The sequence below is a fragment of the Pelophylax lessonae genome, assembly GCF_965119305.1.
Source record: "Pelophylax lessonae genome assembly, chromosome: 8".
Classification (NCBI taxonomy): domain Eukaryota; kingdom Metazoa; phylum Chordata; class Amphibia; order Anura; family Ranidae; genus Pelophylax; species Pelophylax lessonae.
In genome coordinates this window covers 214,854,858-214,876,800 of record NC_138775.1, presented here as the reverse complement: position 1 = coordinate 214,876,800, position 21,943 = coordinate 214,854,858, and the positions used below count along the sequence as shown (strand labels likewise).

General features: G+C 41.9%; 1 protein-coding gene across 6 annotated transcripts in view; it reads right to left on the bottom strand.

Annotated features, from left to right (window-relative positions):
* Positions 1–11,192: 11,192 nt before the first annotated feature.
* AGL (amylo-alpha-1,6-glucosidase and 4-alpha-glucanotransferase) overlaps positions 11,193–21,943 on the bottom strand; it is a 170,558-nt gene continuing 159,807 nt past the window's right edge. For all 6 annotated transcript variants that reach the window (XM_082265874.1, XM_082265872.1, XM_082265873.1 and 3 more), the window contains exons 31-34: positions 19,470–19,567; positions 16,737–16,824; positions 16,520–16,653; positions 11,193–12,014 (exon numbers count right to left, since the gene is read on the bottom strand). In XM_082265874.1, the coding sequence (XP_082122000.1) occupies positions 11,897–12,014; positions 16,520–16,653; positions 16,737–16,824; positions 19,470–19,567 (438 nt within the window). In that variant the 3' untranslated portion in view covers positions 11,193–11,896. The remainder of the gene's footprint in view (positions 12,015–16,519; positions 16,654–16,736; positions 16,825–19,469; positions 19,568–21,943) is intronic.

Genomic DNA, 21,943 nt, shown 5'->3' with positions numbered 1-21,943 from the left:
ACAAATCTCCATCCCAGTCTCAGGTCTTTTGCAGACTCCATCAGGTTTTCTTCCAGAATGGTCCTGTATTTGGCTCCATCCATCTTCCCATCAATTTTAACCATTTTCCCTGTCCCTGCTGAAGAAAAGCAAGCCCAAACCATGATGCTGCCACCATCATGTTTGACAGTGGGGAGGGAGTGTTTAGGGTGAAGAGCTGTGTTGCTTTTAAACCAAACATAACATTTTGCATTGTTGCCAAAAAGTTTGATTTTGGTTTCATCTGACCAGAGCACCTTCTTCCACATGTTTGGTGTGTCTCCCAGGTGGCTTGTGGCAAACTTTAAATGACACTTTTTATGGATATCTTTAAGAAATGGCTTTCTTCTTGCCACTCTTCCATAAAGGCCAGATTTGTGCAGTATACGACTGATTGTTGTCCTATGGACAGAGTCTCCCACCTCAGCTGTAGATCTCTGCAGTTCATCCAGAGTGATCATGGGCCTCTTGGCTGCATCTCTGATCAGTCTTCTCCTTGTATGAGCTGAAATTTTAGAGGGACGGCCAGGTCTTCGTAGATTTGCAGTGGTCTGATACTCCTTCCATTTCAATATTATTGCTTGTACAGTGCTCCTTGGGATGTTTAAAGCTTGGGAAATCTTTTTGTATCCAAATCCGGCTTTAAACTTCTCCACAACAGTATCTCGGATCTGCCTGGTGTGTTCCTTGTTATTCATGATGCTCTCTGCGCTTTAAACTGACCTCTGAGACTATCACAGTGCAGGTGCATTTATACGGAGACTTGATTACACACAGGTGGATTCTATTTATCATCATTAGTCATTTAGGTCAACATTGGATCATTCAGAGATCCTCATTGAACTTCTGGAGAGAGTTTGCTGCACTGAAAGTAAAGGGGCTGAATAATTTTGCACGCCCAATTTTTCAGTTTTTTATTTGTTAAAAAAGTTTGAAATATCCAATACATTTTGTTCCACTTCATGATTGTGTCCCACTTGTTGTTGATTCTTCAAAAAAAATTACAATTTTATATCTTTATGTTTGAAGCCTGAAATGTGGCAAAAGGTCGAAAAGTTCAAGGGGGCCGAATACTTTCGCAATGCACTGTATGTCCCAAGAGAGGTGTCCTTCAGTTTAGATCGGGCATTACTGGAATTAGCAGAACCATCTCTTAGGCAATGTGTCCAGCCTCAGCAGCAGTGAGACAAGGGTCATTTTTAGTGGTAGACACGAGTCTTCCTATTTCTATGCAATTTTCTTTCCTATAGGATGTTTAGCTTGGGGTGGGCAAGGGCACTGGTTGCGAGAACTAAGGTACATTCCTACTCCTTATTTTTCCTTCCCTTCTCTTTCTCCTTTTTTTCTTTGAACAAATGAACAAATGAATACGTTTTTCTTGTTTTCGGAATCTGGTTTAAGTACTACCTCCTAATGCACAAACAATACGGGCAGTCCCAGTGTTTTGCCACTGAGGAGAAGACCTCCTCTCCTGAGGGTGGCACTGCTTCTCCCCTTCGGTGTTTATTTTAGGCCTCAGGGTGGCGCTGGTAGTGTGCTGGGGGGGGGTTAGATGGAGGCTACCCTAGCATCTGGGCCAGCCGGGCCACTCTATAGTTCATTTAACACTTTCATTAGCTAATGCTGGCTTAGTGCTAGCCACTGGGTCCTCTTGTCAAGATTTTTTCTTATTTTTGGATTGCCCCCATGGATTCACGTATCTACAAAGTAGTTGGTGACAGATTCAAGGGGGCCACCCCCAATTCCTTGAGGGGAGAGCCCCATTATTACTCTGTTATACAACTGTTCTTCTTCCTTTTATTCTCTTGTTTTCTACTTGTACACACTTCATATTTTATACGTGAGCTTGAAACTTATGTTTTTTGTACTATTGAAAATGTTGATGTGACATGTTACTTTGTCCTAAATAAAGATTATATAAAAATAATGATTTTAGTGCATTTCTATTAAAAATATAGTTTTGACAACCATTTGCACAACTATGGCGGGACCTAAAAATCAGTAGCACCTTCTTTTTATTCTACTGGTCCTGATCTTTCAGAAAATGTATGGTTTGGGGGTCTTTTAAAAACTTTGAAAGCTGTAAGTGAAAAATTACACTTGGCCACCTGAATTCATAAGTGGAGTGCTGGCAGCGAAAGGGTTCATACAAAGATCACAGCCTGGAATTCCTGGCACACTATGACACGTGAATCAATTGAAACAAACTATTAAAATGTGCCTCTGCAATTTATTATGCAAGGTCACGAGGTATTTGAATATCCAAGTTTTTTTTGTACGTTGAAGAGGAAATAGGGACTGTGTCGGCATGGTTTATATATAGATGTTTAACATCATTCATGGTAGTTTCTTTTAAATACCATCTTTGTATAATTCTCACGTACTACTTATTTCTGGTGACATTCAATATTTTGTTGGAACATTTGTTATTCTAGAAAGCATCACAGTCTCCCAGGTTTTGGATTCCCCCCACCGGACTCATTCACCCACTGAAAATTAATACCATATAGTTGCACAGTCCACACCCAGAGCCACAACAATGGCTCTTTGTCACATACATACTTGTTTAAACCTGCCCATATTATTAAGTATCAAGACTTCGTGTCCATTCATTGAGCAATGATATCAATTTCCTACTTTTTAATTCATTCTTACATGATTTACGGTGGATATAAAAAGTCTACACACCCCTGTTAGGAAATTCAGGTTCCTGTGATGTAAAAAACATTAGACAAGGTAAATCATTTAAGAACTGTTATCACCTTTAATGTGACCTACAAACTGTACAACTCAATTGAAAAACAAACTGAAATATTTTAGGAGGGAAGTAAAAATAAAAAAACTAAAATAATGTGGTTGCATAAGTGTGTACACCCTCTTATAACTATGGATGTAGCTGTGTTCAGAATTAACCACTTCAATACAGGGCACTTTCACCCCCTTCCTGCCCAGGCCAATTTTCAGCTTTTAGCGCTGTTGCATTTTGAATGACAATTGAACGGTCATGCAACACTGTACCCAAACCAAATTTATGTAATTTTTTCCCCAAAAGCTTTCTTTTGGTGGTATTTGATCACCACAAGGTTTTTCTTTTTTGCTAAACAAATTAAAAAAAGTTTGAAAAAAAAAAAAAGTTTTTTTGTTTATGTTATACAATTTTGTAAATAGATACATTTTTTCCTGCACTGATGAGGCTGCACTGACAGGCACTGATGGGGTGGCACTGATAGGCAGCACTGATATGTGGCACTGATAGGTAGCACTGATATGCAGCATTGGTGGGCACTGATAGGCGGCACTGCTGGGCACTTATAGGCGGCATTGATGGGCACTGATAGGCAGCACTGATGGCCGGCACTGGTGGGCAATTATGGGCACTGGTGGGTGGCACTGATAGATGGCAATGATGGGCACTGGTGGGCAGAACTGATGGGGAGGGCACTGGTTGGCTCCCTGAGCCCTATTTGCCATCCCTGGTGGCCATCCCTGGGGTCATGGGTGGGCATCCCTGGGGTCATGGGTGGGCATTCCTGGTGATTCTAGTGGCACCCCCCCCCGAGGGTCTGCACTGGTAATCAATGATATGATTACCAGTGCAGACCCCCCCCCTGTCAGGAGAGCCACAGATTGGCTCTCCTCTACTCGTGCCTGTCAGGCACGAACTAAGGAAAGACGATCAACGGCTCTTCCTGTGTACTATGTGACCAGCTGTGATTGGACACAGCTGATCACATGGTAAAGAGCCTACATCAGTACTCTTTACCGAGATCGGAGATGCGGTGAGTCAGAGTGACACGCCGCATCGCCGATCTGCGCGCCGGCTTCACTGCCGGGTTCCCTTACCCTGGATGGCGGCGGCGGCACCCGAGAGCTGGATACGAAAATCGGCTTCGGGTCCCAACATCGCAGGCTCCCTGGACAGGTAAGTTCTACTATTTAAAAGTCAACAGCTACAGTATTTGTAGCTGCTGACTTTTAATTTTTTTAAGGGGAGCAGAACTCCGATTTAAGGTCCCATTAGCACCTGCACATTGCAGGAACGTGCAAACAACACACTAAAAATGCCCACCGTGCCATTATTTGTCAATGGCACCTCAAATGCAAATAGCAGAAACGCGGTCAAAAAAAAAAAAATGTGCAAGGCTCACTGCCCGAAGAAAATGCAGGAGCTTCTTTGGCATGTTTATTGTGCATAAGGCAGCCTATGTGACAAACACACCAAAAAAAGAAAAAGGTACATTACCGTGACACGCTGATGTGAATGACACCTTAGTGTGTATTAATATATATTACTATTGCAGTGTTTATCTTACCCACTTGCCCTCCAGAAGATTTACTGCCCCCCTTCATGACCAGGCCGTTTTTTGCTTTTTGGCACTTTGTTACTTTAACTGACAATTGCATGAACATACAACACTGTACACAAATTACATTTATATATTTTTTTCCCCACAAAAAGAGCTTTCTTTTGGTGACATTTGATCACCACTGGGTTTTTTTATAGTTTGCGCTGTAAACAAAAAAAGAAAATACCTACATATTTTGGTTTCTATGCATTACTGTTGAGAGACTGATCCAAAAATGAGGCAAAGACTACTCAAAAGTGGCTATAATATTTTTACAGTACTTAAATACTGCATGCCTAGAACACTATGTATTTAACTCATGCATTTATTTATTTCCTTTTGACATTATGACATCACTGGCTCTAAAACAAAGTGTATAATGAAGTGAATATTTTTTTAAATGTAATTAGCATTATGATTGGGAGGGGGTAAAAAAGAATAAACTTCAGCTTGATGCAAAGATTGGTATTACACTATTTTAAACTGGGGATGCCAGGGATCTCATTTATTCTTCTGTGCTCACCCTCAGCCTAGGGCCAGGAATAGACCCTGTGAAAGGAGAAGATCTGTGAAAAATATTGGCAGTTTGTTCTTCCATTATTCCCTAGTTTCAGTTTGTCTTTCAGGATATACAGTATGTTTAGCATTTTAGTTAGTTTTTTTCTATTAATGTGAGTGTGCATTATCTCTAACAGTTAAAGGGATTGTAAAGGCAGAGGGTTTTTTTTTTTTAATCTTAATGCATTCTGTGCATTTGGATAAAAAATATCCCCTGTGTGCAGCAGCCCCCTCCGCCACCCCACCCCCCCAATACTTACCTGAGCCCATCTTTATCCAGTGATGTTTCAGGAATGTCTCAGCTGCCTGGGACTCCCCTTCTCATTGACTGAGACAGCAGAGCGGCGTGATTGGCTCCCGCTGCTGTCTATCAAAGTCAGTCAGCCAATCAGGAGAGAGAGAGAGGCGGGGATGGGTCGCGGCTCCGTGTCTGAATGGACACAGGGAGCTGTGACTCGGTTTGAGTGCCCCCATAGCAAGCTGCTTGCTGTGGGGGCATTTAACAGGAGGGAGGGGCCAGTAGCACAGAAGGAGGACTCGAGAAGAGGAGGATTGGGGCCACTTGCAAAACCAACTGCACAGAGCAGGTAAGTATAACATGTTTGTTTTTGTTTTTTTTTAACTACAAGACTTTACAATCACTTTAACATACAGTTTATTTATTAACTGATGTTAACCACTTAAGCCCCGGAGGATTTTCCTGCTAAACGACCAGGGGGTATTTTGCGATTCGGCACTGCGTGACTTTAACAGACAATTGCGCGGTCGTGCGACGCTGTATCTAAACTAATTTGGCGTCCTTTTTTTCCCACAAACAGAGCTTTCTTTTGGTGGTATTTGATCACCCGTGCGATTTTTACTTTTTGCGCTATAAACAAAAAAAGAGCGTACATTTTGCAAAAATAACAATATTTTAAATAACAAAAATTTTCGGCCAATTTGTTTTATGCTACCTATGTTTGGTAAAAAAAATCGCAAAAAGCGTATTTTGATTGGTTTGCGCAAAAGTTATCGCGTTTACTAACAAAGGGAAAGATTTCTGTCATTTTTGGTGTTTTTTTTCTTAACGCGTAATGGCGGCGATCTGCGATTTTTTTTGCGGTACTGCGACATTGGGGCGGACAGATTGGACCCTTGACTGACATTTTTGACACTTTTGGGGTTACCAGTGACATTTCTACAGTAATCAGTGCTATATATATGCACTGTTACTGTAAAAATACACTGGTAGTGAAGGGGTTAACTTTATTTGGGAGGGAGGGGCTGTGTGTGTCCCTAGGGGCGTGCTTTCTACTGTGATTGGCTGTGGCTTGAGCTGTAAGGACACTGATCAACGGATCTACATAGTAGATCCATGTGATCAATGTCTTTACAGCGAGGAGAATGACAGGTGGCTTGTTTACACAAGCTGCCTGACATTCTCCCTCTCCCCCGCCGATCGCCGAGTGACCGGCGGACATCGGGTCCGCTGGTCACACGCGCAGGGGGGTCCGTGACCGCGCGGGAGCGTGCCTCCGCGGGCGCGCGCTCGCTCCCCAGAGCCTCACAGGCGAGCGACGTAGACCTACGTCACTCTGCCTGTGAGGGGCTGACTGCCGCAGTAAATATACTGTGAGCAGTCGGCAAGCGGTTAATGAAGAAGCAGAAGAAGCCAGACAGCTGTACAGAGACATAAGCACATCAGTGTGTTGCTTCTTCCTGTACTGTTCAATCACAGGCTGGGAGAGGGACAAGACCTGTAGGTGTAACTTAAAAATCAGATCTCCTGCTCGTCTAGACATCTAGACAGGGCGATGGCGTGTGGTATGACCGTGCAGATTTCAGAACTCGATGGAGAAAAATGTAAATCTTTTGACAGGTAAAACAGATCCCTTATTTATATTTTCATTTGATCTTAGCAATTTGCCTACAGTTCAGCATTAAAATGGTTGTATACCTCAGACATGATATATGAACAATGCATATCCCTCTATAATGTGTACTTGTCTCAAATAAAAGCACTAAGTGTCACTTTTGTCTGCTGTTTTGTTCCTCTGCTATCACCATGAATTACTTCTGACAAGTTTTCCTGACACCAAGAGAAAAATGGTGACAGGGGAGGGACCTCCAGCTGATTGACAGCCTCAGCTCTGTCCCTTTGTGGAGGGGGTTGTGTCTCTTCCCTCCAATCAGCTGTCAGAGCACTCCTCTACAGAGTGTAACTTCAGCTCTCCACCCCCCTTTTTCTGAAGTCTCAGACAAGCCTAAAAATTCAGCACTTAAAACGGGTGGAGCAAAGAAAGATCTGTAGATAAACAGGTACAACAAATAAAGGAGAATTTGATAAAACTGAGTAGTGGGTATGGTGCTGCTCTGTAAGATAGTTTATGAGTATATTAATTTGCAAAAAATAAAAGAAAAAACTCAATATATTTCTGTGTGTTTGAATATCACACACTAATTACCAATTAAAGACCAAATAAGTGTCAAGTGTTGTAAACCATAAATCTGTGCTAGAAGAAAATTCTTCATTAGTGTATATTCAACCACTAAAAAAATAACATAAAAACAACAATTCATATAATATAAGTTCATAAACATGTGCGGAAATATATCCTCAGATTTGGCAACACATAAAGTCCATCAATATTTGATTAGGAAATAAAATGACCATTGCTCTTTAAGGGCTCTTTCACACGGGCGTTCCTTTTTTTTTGCCCGATCAGGTCCTTTTTGTTTTTTTTGTAACGGACACGGATGACACTTGTGTCATCCGGTCCGTATGTCCGTTTTTCATCCCATCCGTTTGCGGATGAAAAACTGACATAATGCATGTCTATGTAAATACGGATGTCTGCGGATGACACCACTGACATCCGTTTTTGCTTCAGTTCCATTTTTTGAAAGGAAGAAAAAATAGGGTTCTCCTCCATTCAAAAAAACTGAACTGAACTGAACTGAACTGACAAAAAACGGATGTCAGAGGATGATCATCCTCTGACATCAGTATTTTGTCAGTTCAGTTCAGTTTTTTTGAATGGAGGAGAACCCTATTTTTTCTTCCTTTCAAAAAACGGAACTGAAGCAAAAACGGATGTCAGTGGTGTCATCCGCAGACATTCGTTTTTACATAGACATGCATTAAGGGCTCTTTCACACGGGCTTTCCGTCTGAAAGGTCCGCTGCGGGACTTTTTTTTTTTTTTTTCACGGAGCGGATGACATTTCTGTCATCCGCTCCGTAGGTCCGCATATCATCCCATCCGTTTGCGGATGATATGCGGACCTAATGTAAGTCTATGGGGGATTGCGGATGTCAGCGGATGACACCGCTGACATCCGATTTTCCTTCCTTTCCGTTTTTTGAACGGAACAAAAATAGGATTTTTTCTGTTCCAAAAAACGGAACAGAACTGACAGGAGGAAAATCGGATGTCAGCGGATGGTATTCCGCTGACATCCGCAATGCCATAGACTTACATTATGTCCGCAAATCATCCGCAAAAAAATAGGATGATTTGCGGACATACGGAGCACCCGTGTGAAAGGGCCCTATGTCAGTTTTTCATCCGCAAACGGATGGGATGAAAAACGGACATACGGACCGGATGACACAAGTGTCATCCGTGTCCGTTACAAAAAAAAAAAAAGGACCTGATCGGGCAAAAAAAAAGGAACGCCCGTGTGAAAGAGCCCTAAAAGTTCTTCAGTAGCAAGGTATACAAAATTGCTGGTGCTTCAATTCATGCTCCCCACTTATACCACCCTCAGTAGAGAGCTTTCCCTTCCAGGGGGTAGACAACATTCATACCACACACTGGCTGGAACAGCAGATCTCAGATCCACAGTTGGTGTATTTCTCCTTTAGCTTTTCTGCCCAATCGTTTCATTCACATGTAGAGCTAAGAACCCCAAAGTGTAATAGTTTGTTTTTTTAATTTAAGATAGTCCAAAATGCACTTACATTGTAAAAACGGGTAACCACGTAAGGACCGGGCCTATTTCTGACACTTGTTGTTTACAAGTTAAATTCAGTCTTTTTTGCTAGAAAATTATTTAGAACCCCAAACATTATATATATATATATATATATATATATATATATATATATATAAATAGATATATATATATCTATATATATATATAGATATATATATATATATATATATATATATATATATAGAGATATAATTTTTTTTTTTTTTTTAGCAGAGACCCTAGAGAATAAAATGGAGATCGTTGCAATACTTTATGTCACACTGCATTTGCGCAGCTGTCTTACAAATGCATTTTTTTGGGAAAAAATAAACTTTTTTGAATAAAAAAAAAAAAAAAGACAACAGTAGCCCAAATCTTTTCTATAATGTAAAAGATAATGTTACGCCGGGTAAATTGATACAAAATATGTCATGCTTTAAAATTGCGCATTCTCGTGGAATGGCGAAAAGCGTTGGTACTTAAAAATCTCCATAGGTGACGATTTAAAAATTTCTACAGGTTACCAGTTTAGAGTTACAGAGGAGGTCTAGTGCTAGAATTATAACAATACAGAGTGAGGCTGTGCTGAATTTAGATCAGCACAGCCTCACTCTGTAATGTTCTATATCTTTTCAGTTTTGGTAAGGCTGACCAACGGTTGCAGCTATCAGTCTATGGTGGATTTTTTCCAGATAGTGCAGGGGTTTATACCTTTCTATTTTCTAGTGCTAGAAATATTGCTCTTGCTGGAACGATCAAGGCGATACCTCACATGTGTGGTTTGAACACTGTTTACATATGTGAATGCGACTTGCATATGTGTTAGCTTCTCACATTTACAATTAAAAGCAATAAAAAAAAAAAAATTAAAAATAGAAGAAATAAAAATAAAAATAATTTTTTCCATGAAAAAAAGCCCTTTAAGGCCGGGGGCGGAAGTGATGATTGACGTTGCACTGGTCCTCCAAGAGCATAGAGTCTAATAGGGGCCATCTTGCCCTCACTCAACTTTCTGCCCATCTGTACACAGGATCGGATCGTTTCCGCCACTGCCGATCTCTCCAGTAAGCGGCGAATTCGCCGCAGGACCACTTTTATGTTAAAGCAGACCGCCCGCCGTTTAAAAATATTAATAAAAACCACAGTATTTAACTTCAAAGTAGAGTCATAAATACACAGTGGGCTGTCCGGAAGTGGTAAACAGCATTAAAATCAAGGAAGTCCAGGCCGCAATGCACTCCATGGCACTTAACCGGAAGTGACGCAACGACGATGGTATCTCCGCCCTACACATTTTGTCAGAACGGCGTCATCAGGGGTGCAGCCGTCTTGCTACACTTCCTGGGTTTTTATATTGTATGGTAGCCTGGCAACCCAGAGACACATGATTAAGCAGCCATTTTTGGTTAGACCATTTCCAATTAGATACATATACTATTACTAACCTGGCAACCCTGATGCACATAGTTAGCGGCCATATTGTTGTTAGACCGTGTGTGTATATAATATGGTAATACTCAAACTATATTACAGAGCAGGGCCATACCCACTACTCAGTTTTATCAAACTGAAGCTCTACACTGCAGTGCAGCAGCCATTGCACAGAACCACTTTAATTTTTCCAGCCATGTAGGAGGATTTGTTTCCTCTCTATGTATCACCTAGTGCCAGTCACCTTAGTGGGTATATATGAGGGTTTGCAATCACTTAAAGCATAACTCCACTTTTGTTGAGAAAAAAAACATTCCCCTCTGGGTGATCTCTGTACATTGCAGGGATTTTAACAAACTTTGCTGCAGATTCCTACCTTATTCTGAAGAAATCATTGTTTGCTCCTCTGTGCTGAGTGTGCAAATGGGAGTGGTTTCATAATTATCTATCAGCTGTGGCAGCTGCAGGGCTATAATGAGGAAAGCTGCTGGACCTGCATCCCTTTAGACGTGTTCCTATTGGGAGTATCTCACCAAAAATGAAATTTTTGTTGCAGGGGATGCCTGAAATCTGACTTGTGTCTTAGGCAGACTTCAGGGAAAATCAGTGAGCCAATCACACAAGCAGGAAATGATGTTTCTGGGGGTGTGGTCAGTACCCATTCTGTGTACAGAACAGCTCCAGGTAGCCATATTGCATTGTGTTTTCAGAAAATTACAACAGCTGCAGATTGAAAAGGAAAGGTAATTTTTAACAACATTGAATTACAATACGATTTGTTTTGCATTTGGTTACACTATATTGTTTTTTCTTTATTTGCTGATATTTTTACCCACGAAAGTGGAGTTACCCTTAAAGACAACAAAATGTCCATTAAAAACAGTGTGTGTTATATAGTTTTATTGCACAGATATACAGCACCTGTAAACAACAAGCCTTATCACAAACTCATTAAAATGAGCTATGCAGTGCCTCGAACATTCTATTTGTTCTGACCAAACACTTCTGCCATGGCTATAGGAAAACATTGATTTATCATGATGTAACAGACTGGATTAAACACAGTTTGTTATTTCTGCCACTTCTAGTCCCACCTGACTGTAACCAGTTTATCTAATCATGCAATTTTTATTCTACAGGTAATTTGAAGAAAGACTGATCCCTATATCACAACACTGACCCTTAGCAACAGACCCAGCAGGGACCATCTATACACCATTGCTTCCAATAGCGTCCTAAACTTCCGGATCTCTGTGATTTTATTTACATTCATTAAGAAGTGTAAGGAAGGATAAAACATTGTATACAATGGTGGGCTACAGATTTTGGATGGTGGCACAAACATGATTATTTAATGACGGATGAGACAAGTGTAATGTGCAAAGTAAACAAAGCAATTCATATTTGTTTCAGTGACTAAAGCGTTAACAGTTAGTGTCCCTGTTATATGGTTTTCCCATCACAGTAAAGTCACCAGCGAGCAGATATTAAGGGTATCAGTCCTCTTCAGCATACAGAAAGATTCTCTTCAGAGGAAAGTTACAGAACCATCAATCATGTATTGCTCATACAAGATGATCAGTATAACTAAAGATCATACAAGACTTCCAGTATTACAGATAGGGACCAGGCCTGCGTCTCACAGCTGAATGGGCAATATTGGCCATTCTCATTGGTGAGTTCCGGGAGACCTTTCCAGGAGGATCTGTGGGGAGAGAATTTAATTTATTAAAAAAGTCAGAGACAGTATTTGTACACAAGATATCATTCACTTAGTTTCAGTATTATAACATAAAGGTTCATGCTAAACCTAAAATATAGCCTTAAATTTAAAAGGCTTTGGGGTTGATTTACTAAAACTGGAGAATGCAAAATGTGGGGCAGCTCTGCATGGTAATCCAATCGGCTTCTAACTTCAGCTTGCTCAATTAAGCTTTGACAAAAAAACTTGGAAGCTTATTGGTTTCTATGCAGAGCTGCACCGGATTTTGCACTCTAATTTTAGTAAATCACCCCTTTGTGTACTAAATGCAACCCGTGATGTCGCATTACCAGTCATCATTCAGTGAGGAGATGCCACAATAAGCAAAATGCTAATGCTCCTAATGCTATATTGTAAACCCTACATCTATGTTAAAGGCAGGAATTCTAAATGTACCTTTGTCTGTGAGCTCTGTGTAATCTCCTACAGAATAGGCACACACAGCCCCATAGAGCATCAGTAGAAATGTCCTGAGCCATTTGCAGTGTAGATTCCCATCTCTGTTTCCTGCATCACCAGTCATATTCAAACATTTAATGCAGGTTCAGATCTGATTGGTGCTGCAATTTTGGAGACAGGAGAGGGCTGCAAACATCAAGGCTTGTTTCACACAGCCTTCAGCTTGTATAAGGGCAGTATGAACAGCAAGCTTTGACAAAGCATTTGCAGAGCTATCAGCAAACTTTGTTGAGGCTTTTAAAGTACCATTCACCTCCACTTTTTAAATGTTGAACATAGATCCTAATGGGAGTGCCGATTACCACTTTGAACACACTGCTAGCCGGCTTTAGAACTTCATGAATTTTGTTGAAAGCCTGCTGAAGCCTGCTAGCAGCTTGTTTAAAGTGGCAATCAATGCTCCCATTAGGATCTATGTTCAACAATTAAAAAGTGGAGGTGAATGGTACTTTAAAAGCTTCAACAAAGTTTGCTGATCGCTCTACAAATGCTTTGTCAAAGCTTGCTGTTCACACTGCTCTTAGACAAGCTGAAGCCTTAGGCTGGGTTCACATTGGGGCGACTTAGTCGCCTGACAAGTCGCGCCCTATTCAGTGCAATGGAACCTTTCTAACTTAACCACTTGACCACTTCTCACTGTGCTGCTACTGCGGCAAAGTGGCTCGTTAAGGTCTGGCGACGTAGACCTACATCACCAGACTCTCCCCTCTCTCAGACACAGCGGGAGTTGGGCCAGGGGAGGAGAGGCGGTCATCACTGCCGCTCTTCCCCGATCGTCGGGGATCGAATGAGGAAAGCGGGCGGATCTCCTCTGTGACAGACAGTGACAGATTACAGGATTCAGCATAGCTGAACCTGCGATCTGTGTCTGTGTCACACAACCCCCTCCCCCCACACATGTCAGTAAGCATGAGGCATACATTTAACCCCTTGATCACCAATAAAGTTAACCCCATCCCTGCCAGTGTCATTATTACAGTAACAGTGCATATTTATAGCACTGATTACTGTAGTAAGGTCACTGGTACCCCCAAAAGTGTCAAAAATGTCAGTTAGGGGTCCGATCTGTCCGCCGCAATATGGCAGTCCCGCATAAAAAAAAAAAAACGCAGATCGCCGCCATTACTAGTAAAAAAAATAAACAATAAAAATGACAAATCTTTCCCGTAGTTAGTAAACGCAATAACTTTTGCGCAAACCAATCAAAATACGCTTATTGTGATTTTTTTTTACCAAAAATATGGAGCAGAAAACAAATTGGCCTAAAATGTTAAAAAATTTTGATTTATACATTTTTTTGGGGAATGTTATATATCAGAATGTAAAAAATATTGTTTTTTTTTTCAAAATTGTCGCTCTTTTTTTCAAAAATTAAAAATCGCACAGGTGATCAAATACCACCAAAAGAAAGCTCTATCTGTGGGGGAAAAAAGGACATCAATTTAATTGGGTACAGCGTCGCACGACCGCGCAATTGTCCGTTAAAGTAACGCAGTGCCGAATCGCAAAATATAGCCTGGTCAGGAATGGGGTAAAATCTTCTGGTCTTAAAGCGGTTAAAAATACACTCATTGAGAATTTCTTTGTCAAAGACATGTAGCAAAATACATTTTGGCCTAAATATATGACAAAATTGCATTTTTTGGATATTTTTTAACTGTCAAAGTAAAAAATTTAGTTTGGGTACAGGGTTGCATGACCGCGAAATTGTCAGTTAATGTCGCGCAGTGCCAAGTTGCAAAAAGTGGCCTGGACGTTAAGCAGGAAAATCCTCCGGTGGTAAAGTGGTTAAAAAAAGGTTCCTGCACTACTAGAGGGCGACTTCGGATTGGCTTGCATTGACTTCTATTAATGAAGTCGTTTGCAAGCCGTGCTGAAGTCGCGGTGTAGGGGGTGGCTTTAGAGTTGGGTGACTTTGAAGCCGCCCCATTGTGAACCGAGCATTAGTGTAGTATATGACCAGGACCATATTAGCCTCTGAGGGCTCTTAGCTGAAGTAGACCCACCTAAATTCAATAATAATATTAATCAGTTTGGTTGTTGGGAACTGGACATGCTCACGTTTTAGACCAAGTTTAAAGCTCCGTACACACGGGCCGAATGTCGGGTGACATTAGCCAATTCAATAAAAACCGGCCGACATTTGGCCCATGTGTATGGCAGCCGGTCCGACAAAAGCTGGCTGTTTGGAAAACCAGCAGCCGACTGGCCCCCAATCAACGCCCTCAGCCAATGGCTGAGAACACTGATCGCGGTGTTCTGGTGGGGAGGGCTGTCCCCCCTGTCCCCCTGTCAGAACACAGCATCTCAGCGGGGGAGATCGCTGTACTAATATCGGATTGTTAGTACAGTGGCTCCTACCGGAGCTGACAGTTTTTTTTTGTTCAACCCAGCGGGTTGAACAAAACAGAACTGATAGTGTGTACCAGGCTTTAGTCCCTGGTCACACCGGTGCGACTTGTCATATGATTTGATAGTTTCAAATCACATGACAAGTTGCACCCTATTGTCCGAAACAGAAGCGGTCAAATAGGTCAAATAGGTGCGACTCCGACTCCCTCAGAGTCACACTGATTTTGAAAGTAGTTTCTGCACTACTTTTTGCAAGTTTAGGTGCGGATTGCATAGAAATCTGTGCATGGAGTCTCACAGATGTCTTTGAAGTCGCACTGACATGCGACTTTGAAATCTTTTGGCGATTTCAAAGTCCGATTCAGTGTGACCGAAGCCTTAGATTTAGATTTAATGTGTAGATCTAGGAAAAATAAAAACAAACAGGATCAGTACATCTCTAAATGCTGCAAACATGGACAAATACCTACTCATTAACTGCCAGAAATCCAATGAACTTTCTATTTGAGCGGATAATGCTGCATCTACTGCAATAAACTTCCCCTGTCCTGCTGTGTGAACTAGTAGAGAAGAACTCAGGCAGGACTGACACCACTGCTTGGAATTTCAATGCAGTACAGCCAGGATTGTCGGACAAAAACAGAAAGATAGGACCGGCCCTAGGCCTCGTTTACACAGAAGATGATGTGCATATAGTCTGAAGACTGTGAGGCTACACAGACACAGCCACTTATCCTAATGTGACAGACATGTGGGTGAGTGGCCCTGAATGCACGCTGTGTGTTCAGTACAGCTCACCTGAACTCACATGCCTGTCACAATAGGATGAATGACTGTGTCCATGCAGCCACTGCGTTCCAATAGACTTCAAGTGGCTGCTTGCACGTAACGCCTGGAAGTCAGAAATGTTGCAATAAATGGCCCATCGACGCTACACAGGCATTATCACCCGTATGAATGAGGCCTAACCTGAGCAAAGAGACCCAGCACCTTAAACCTTTCTTCTACTCCCTGTGCCTAATATAAACAACCAACACCTATACTAGTAATTCAGAACCGTATGTATGGCATCTATGTTCCCCATTCAGTGTATTCCACTGAGGGTTCAGGTCAGGCTAGGAGTCATCACTCCATGCAATCTGCAGAACAAGGAGAGAAAATTCTCAGTCACTGCACACCATACAAGCCCAGCACGTAATACGTGATTACAGCCCCAGGGTGTCCCCATCGGAGCTGCTGAGGTTACACACAGACTTTTCATCCACTGGTCATTTTGGGCACCCCGTCCTTCTTTGTTTGCCTTGATTACAGCCCCAACCTAACTCCATCCAGGTCACGTCCCCCCGACATGTTTCGTCCCACCCACAGGGCTTAGTCATGGAGGTAAGCTTATCTCTGTGACTAAACACCATTGGTGGGGCGAAACACGTCGGAGGGGGGGGTACGGTCTGAATATAATTAGACTGAGGCTGTTTTCACCAATTACAGGCTGGGCTTGTATGGTGTGTGGTGGCTGAGATTTTTCTCTCCTTGTTCTGATGATTTGATGTAGCAATTGCTGTAAATAATCTGCAGCCAAAGCTAAATAAAGATTTTTGGACAGAAATCTGATGAGAACACAACCTTATCTCACTCACCTTTCTAGGTGTATGTAGTGACGGGACAGAACATTCTTCACTAAAACCACTGTTTGATGGTATTTTTCACGGTCTATAAGCTTTGCAAAGTGCAGCTTGGCACGCAAGAAATACCCGATGGGCCAGAGCCATTCCTGGAAAAGAAAAAAAAACACAGTTCACGAATCTGCCCAGCATGGATACATCTCAATGTAAATTAATTTAGCATTGAACTTACTGGTCCTTGGTGGTAATTAAAACCTTTTGCAAGATTGTAATTATCATTATCCAGAGCGTTGTCATATACTCCACAGTATACCATGTCACTGAAAAAGCAAATAATTCATTAGCGTTCACACAAAGTACAAATAGTGCAATGTGGTACATTCTATGAAAGGTAATGTGTCAGTTAATTGCTACCAAGGTGTCAAGTACATGAATTAAAGCTTTGGCTATTTCCCTCAGCTTCTCCAATTGTCCCCCTAAAAAAAGACTATGGGCTCTTTCACACGGGTGATCCGATCAGATCCGCCTGTCAGTTTTTTAGGCGGATCTGATCGGATCCTCCATGCAGCTCTATGGGGCAGCGGGTGTCAGCAGAGACACCTCCGCTGACACCCGCTGCCATCCGCATCCGATCCTGTGCGTGAAATCTGGACGGATGGAAACTCTATTTTTCCATCCGTTCAGTAATCGGATCGGATCTGATGAGAGCGGACAAGCGGTCCGCTCTCATCCGATCCCCCATAGAGGGCAGCGGGGGCTGAGACACCTCCCTCTCCGCTCTGCAAGCGGAGACGGAGCTGGCATCCGCCGGCTCAGCGGGGATCGCGGATCGATCCCCGCTGAGCAACACGGATCCGCCTACGGAGGCGGACCGTGTGAAAGAGCCCTATGACTTATTTGATCTTCTTTTGTAATGTAAAAGTGATCTGGGAGGCTATACATATCACTTTTACAGTGCGAGCACTGTCCAATAGACCCCAAAGATCTACATAAAGAGTACCTGTCACCAGCCCAATGCTATCACATGGGGATTTGTGAACCCCATTGTGATAGCAATAAAGGTAAATTTAAAAACATAAATTAAAAAAACTATAATAAAATCTATTTAAAAAAAATAGACGTAACCCCTACTGCCCTGCTCACTCCCTCAAATGCAAATGCGGCACATGTATATACGTGTAATTGCACCACACGTAAGGTATTGCCACGAATATGGAAGTGAAAGCAATAATTCTAGAGCCATAATTCAAAGTAACTTCTAAAATGATGAGCCCTAGAGGCTTTTAAAGTGTCACCTAAGGAGCTTTTTAGGTACCACAGGTTTTCATGATATCACAGGTGCATGCATTTTTAAGACTTGACATGTTTGGTATCTATTTACTTAAAGAGGAAGTAAACCCTCCTCTGACACTTTTACCTATAGGTAAGCCTATGATAAGGCTTACCTATAGGTACTGTAAATATCTCCTAAACATGTACCGTTTAGGAGATATTTACCTTACATGCAGCCAGTGACGTCACTGGCGCATGCGCTCTGAAGGAACGGCCGCTCGTGCCGTTCCTTCAGTGCTCCGTGCCGTGACTGTCGGCTCCCGCGCGCAGGAGTAACGTCACCGCAGCTTCGGCCAATCAGATGGCCAGATGCCGCGATCCCGGAAGACGGGCGACTGGACATGTTGCCCATCATCCAGGTAAGCGGACTGCACGGCGGGGGCTCATTCTAAGGTAAGTATTTAATAATAGGCTAGTATGCGATGCATACTAGCTCAATATGTGTTTCTCTTGCAGGTTACAAAAAGAAAAAAATAATTTTTGGGGGGTTTACAACCTCTTTAATGCTATCGTCTATATTTTAACAAAAAATTGAGCATTATATTGTGCGTTTGCACAAAACATTCTAAAATGTTTTTTTTTTTTTAAATATGCATTTGATAAAACGTTGCATAAATATCGTGTAACATAAAAAATTGCACCCCCTTTTTTTTTTTTTTACAGAGTCTTTGCTTTTAGAAAATTTATAGCCAAAAATGCAGATTTTTATATGTGTGCAAAAAATGAAAAAACTGCTCTAGAGGTGAAGGGGTTAAACAAAGACTGTATCTCTGCTTGACCAGATCTTTCCTTTCCTTTTTTTTTTTTTCACTAAAAGTAGGGAAGTATGTAGTAAACAGCTTGTGCAAGTCTGTCATAACTGGCCAGGTTGCACCAGAACTTGTGACACACTACCTGACATTCTTAAGTTGACATTTGCCCATTTATGACCAGCCTTATGCATGAAAAGAAAAAAAAAATTTCATAATGCAGGTGGTGATTCCCCACTAGAAATTAGTAAAGTGATTGTTCCAAGAAATCAATCTGTCAGCTAATCACAAGGTAATGATAAATAATATTTGTCCTCTCAAAAATAAAAATACCCTGCCATTCAGTGAAAGCTTGAAGTTAGTACCCACTGCAGAGATATGTGCCCTGGGCCCAATTCAGTGAAAGCTTGAAGTTAGTACCCACTGCAGAGATATGTGCCCTGGGCCCAAAGGGGGGGTAAAGTATAAAAATGAAAAAGCGTTTCATTTTGGATAGTGTCGAGACTTTCTCAAGTTGTATTGCTGACTTTCCTCAATGGGGAGATATACACTCACATTCTGTCCAGGTGTGAGCTCTGTGGCCTGGACAGGAAGTGAGGGAAGATCTCCAACAGGAACACAGTCTATATACACCGTATAGATAGATAGATAGATAGATAGATAGATAGATAGATAGATAGATAGATAGATAGATAGATAGATAGATAGATAGATAGATAGATAGATAGATAGATAGATAGATAGATATTATAGAATTGTTTTTTGTTGCCGTTTGTCTCCTCCTTTCATCTAAACTGAAACATTCTGATAGGAGATCAATTTTAGAATCCATTGATAAATACGGTCAACAAAGCAACAATACTGTTTATGTCAGGAACACTTACTCTGGGTCCAAAGTTTTCATTCCTAGAGGTCCCAATAGCTTCTCCTGTGCAATTTCAAGAGCTATCCAGGCTCTAAGAGGAGTGAAAAGCTCTGGTGCCTGAAAGAAATATAGAAGAAAGAAATCATCTATGTGATGTTTCACATCTGCCTCGTATACTTCTGCCTCGGGGAACATAAAAGGGTCATTATTACAAGGGAAAAGGTAGTGCAATTACCATGCAACCTCAGGGATAATAGAAGAATACTGCTTTATAAAATGTATGGGATTCACAATTGTTTAACAGATAAAAATGTAAAAGATGTAAAAATGTGATGTAAAAAATATAACCTATATATGTTAATGTTTTAAAAAGCTGTTTCTGTATGTCAGTTGTAAAATGATACTACATGGGGATGCCATATTTCCACATTATGTAAGCAGACTCTTTGCGTCCCCTGCATCCACAATTCTTATTATTATCAATGTTACCAGTCTGTACCAGGAGTCATTCTCTTCTCATTCTAGTCCAACATTCTTCCACAATAATAAATCCACATTTGCTTGCTTACATACTGCTTTCTCTTCTCCCTGGAACAGATCTTTCATAGGATTTGTACTCCCTGTTTTTGTTGTCCAATATTTCAGCATTGCTAACCTATGTGCACATCCACTTCCAACTTGGCCGAGTCAATAAAGTCACGTAAAAGGGACAGAACAATCGTTGAATATTGATGTTGAGTAATGAGTGTTAAGCCTGGCACACAAAGCCCGCTGGGCTGAACGAAAACAAAATTGAGGAGCTTGCAAAGAGTTAGTACATGTTAGTACAGTGATTTCCCTGCTGAGATTTTGTGTTCTGACAGGGGGGTGGCTCCCCTGCCAGAACACACTGATCAGCGCTCGCAGACATTGGCTGAGAGTGCTGACTGAATGACGATCGGCTGCTGGTTTTCCAGCATGCTTTTTTGATAGAAGCCCAACGTGAGATCAGCTTCTCTCAAACAAGGACCTGTACACACAGGCCAAATGTCGGCTGGTATCTAGTAGACTGTATCAGCTGATTTCGGGGGCTTTAGTGCAATAAATCAGCAGCTATATTATAAACCCCTAAATATGTGGAAAAACAAACTCTCAATAAAATACAGCGCCACAACCTCCACAAAAAACTAAGTGCAATAATAATATTACAAAGCTATCATATCTTAATACATACTGTGCACTAAAAGGTAATGTGCAACACAGTACATGCAAATATTATGTGTTCAATATATATCCACAGTACCAGAAAAAGTCAAATGTGTTAAAAATGAAACAAAGGGGGGGATTTACTAAAATTGGAGAGTGAAACATCTGGTGACGCCCTGAATAGTAACCAATTAGCTTCCAGGTATTATTGTCGAAGCTTCATCAAACAAGCAGAATTTAGAAGCAGATTGGTTACCATGCACAGCTGCACCAGATTCTGAGTGCTCCAGTTTTACACAAGCAATGTTCACTCCATGTCCACATCAATGTCTCCTCAGGTGAAAAGATGCCAGCAAATCACAAAGTGTTTCCTCCACTGAACATATGGATATACACTGACCAATTTAAATTGCCAATCTTTCTGAAGACAGGCACACTAAGGAGGCTCAAGCGGAAGATGCTCCTCCTGGTAAGAAACCACCTTTAGGTAAGTGTGTCCTTAGGAGCAGAAGCGAGACCAAAGGGTAACGACACAAATTGATAATGCTCCTGGCCCACGGCAAAGCGGAGGAAGCGCTGATGGGCAACACATCTTGGGATGTAAAGGTAGGCATCCTTGATGTCCATGGAGGCGAGGGAATCCCCCTGATGTAGGGACGCCACCAAGTGCGCATGGACCCCATGCAGAACTTCTGTAACCGCACAAAGCGGTTTAGCGCCTGGAGGTCCAGTACTGGGCGCCCCTTGCCCTCCTTTCTGGGTACTGTAGACAGGTTTGAGTAAAAACCTTAAAAATGTTCCAAGTTTAGAGCCAGGACAATCATTCCTTGAAGTAACAAATCTTGCACCGCCCTATAGAGATCCTTTAAGCGGTCTAGGGATAAGAGCAGGTTGGAAGGGAAGAACCTTTCCAGGGGATATGATCAAAACTCGATCTTGTAGCCAGAGCAAATGACTTTGTGGACCCACTTGTCCTGGATCAGGGAGGTCCACGGATCCGGAAAGCAGAGAAGAAGTCCCCCCACCCCAGATACAGGTGAGGGCGCCCCTTCATGCGGAAGAATTCTTATCCGCAGGTCTGGCAGCACCTGCTCGTGGTTTGCCCTATCAAGACTTTTTGGAACCCCCATGCGGAGACCCGAAAGGACTTGGATCCCTTGTCTTGAGACCCTGAGGGACGAAAAAGTCACTTGTGAGCCAAAAAGGAGGGCCCCCATCTGCGACGGGACTCTTTACCCCTGGAAGCCTGAGGAAGAAAAGTACTCTTTCCCCCTGTGGGGCCCTTGATGATGTCATCCAAGGAAGCTC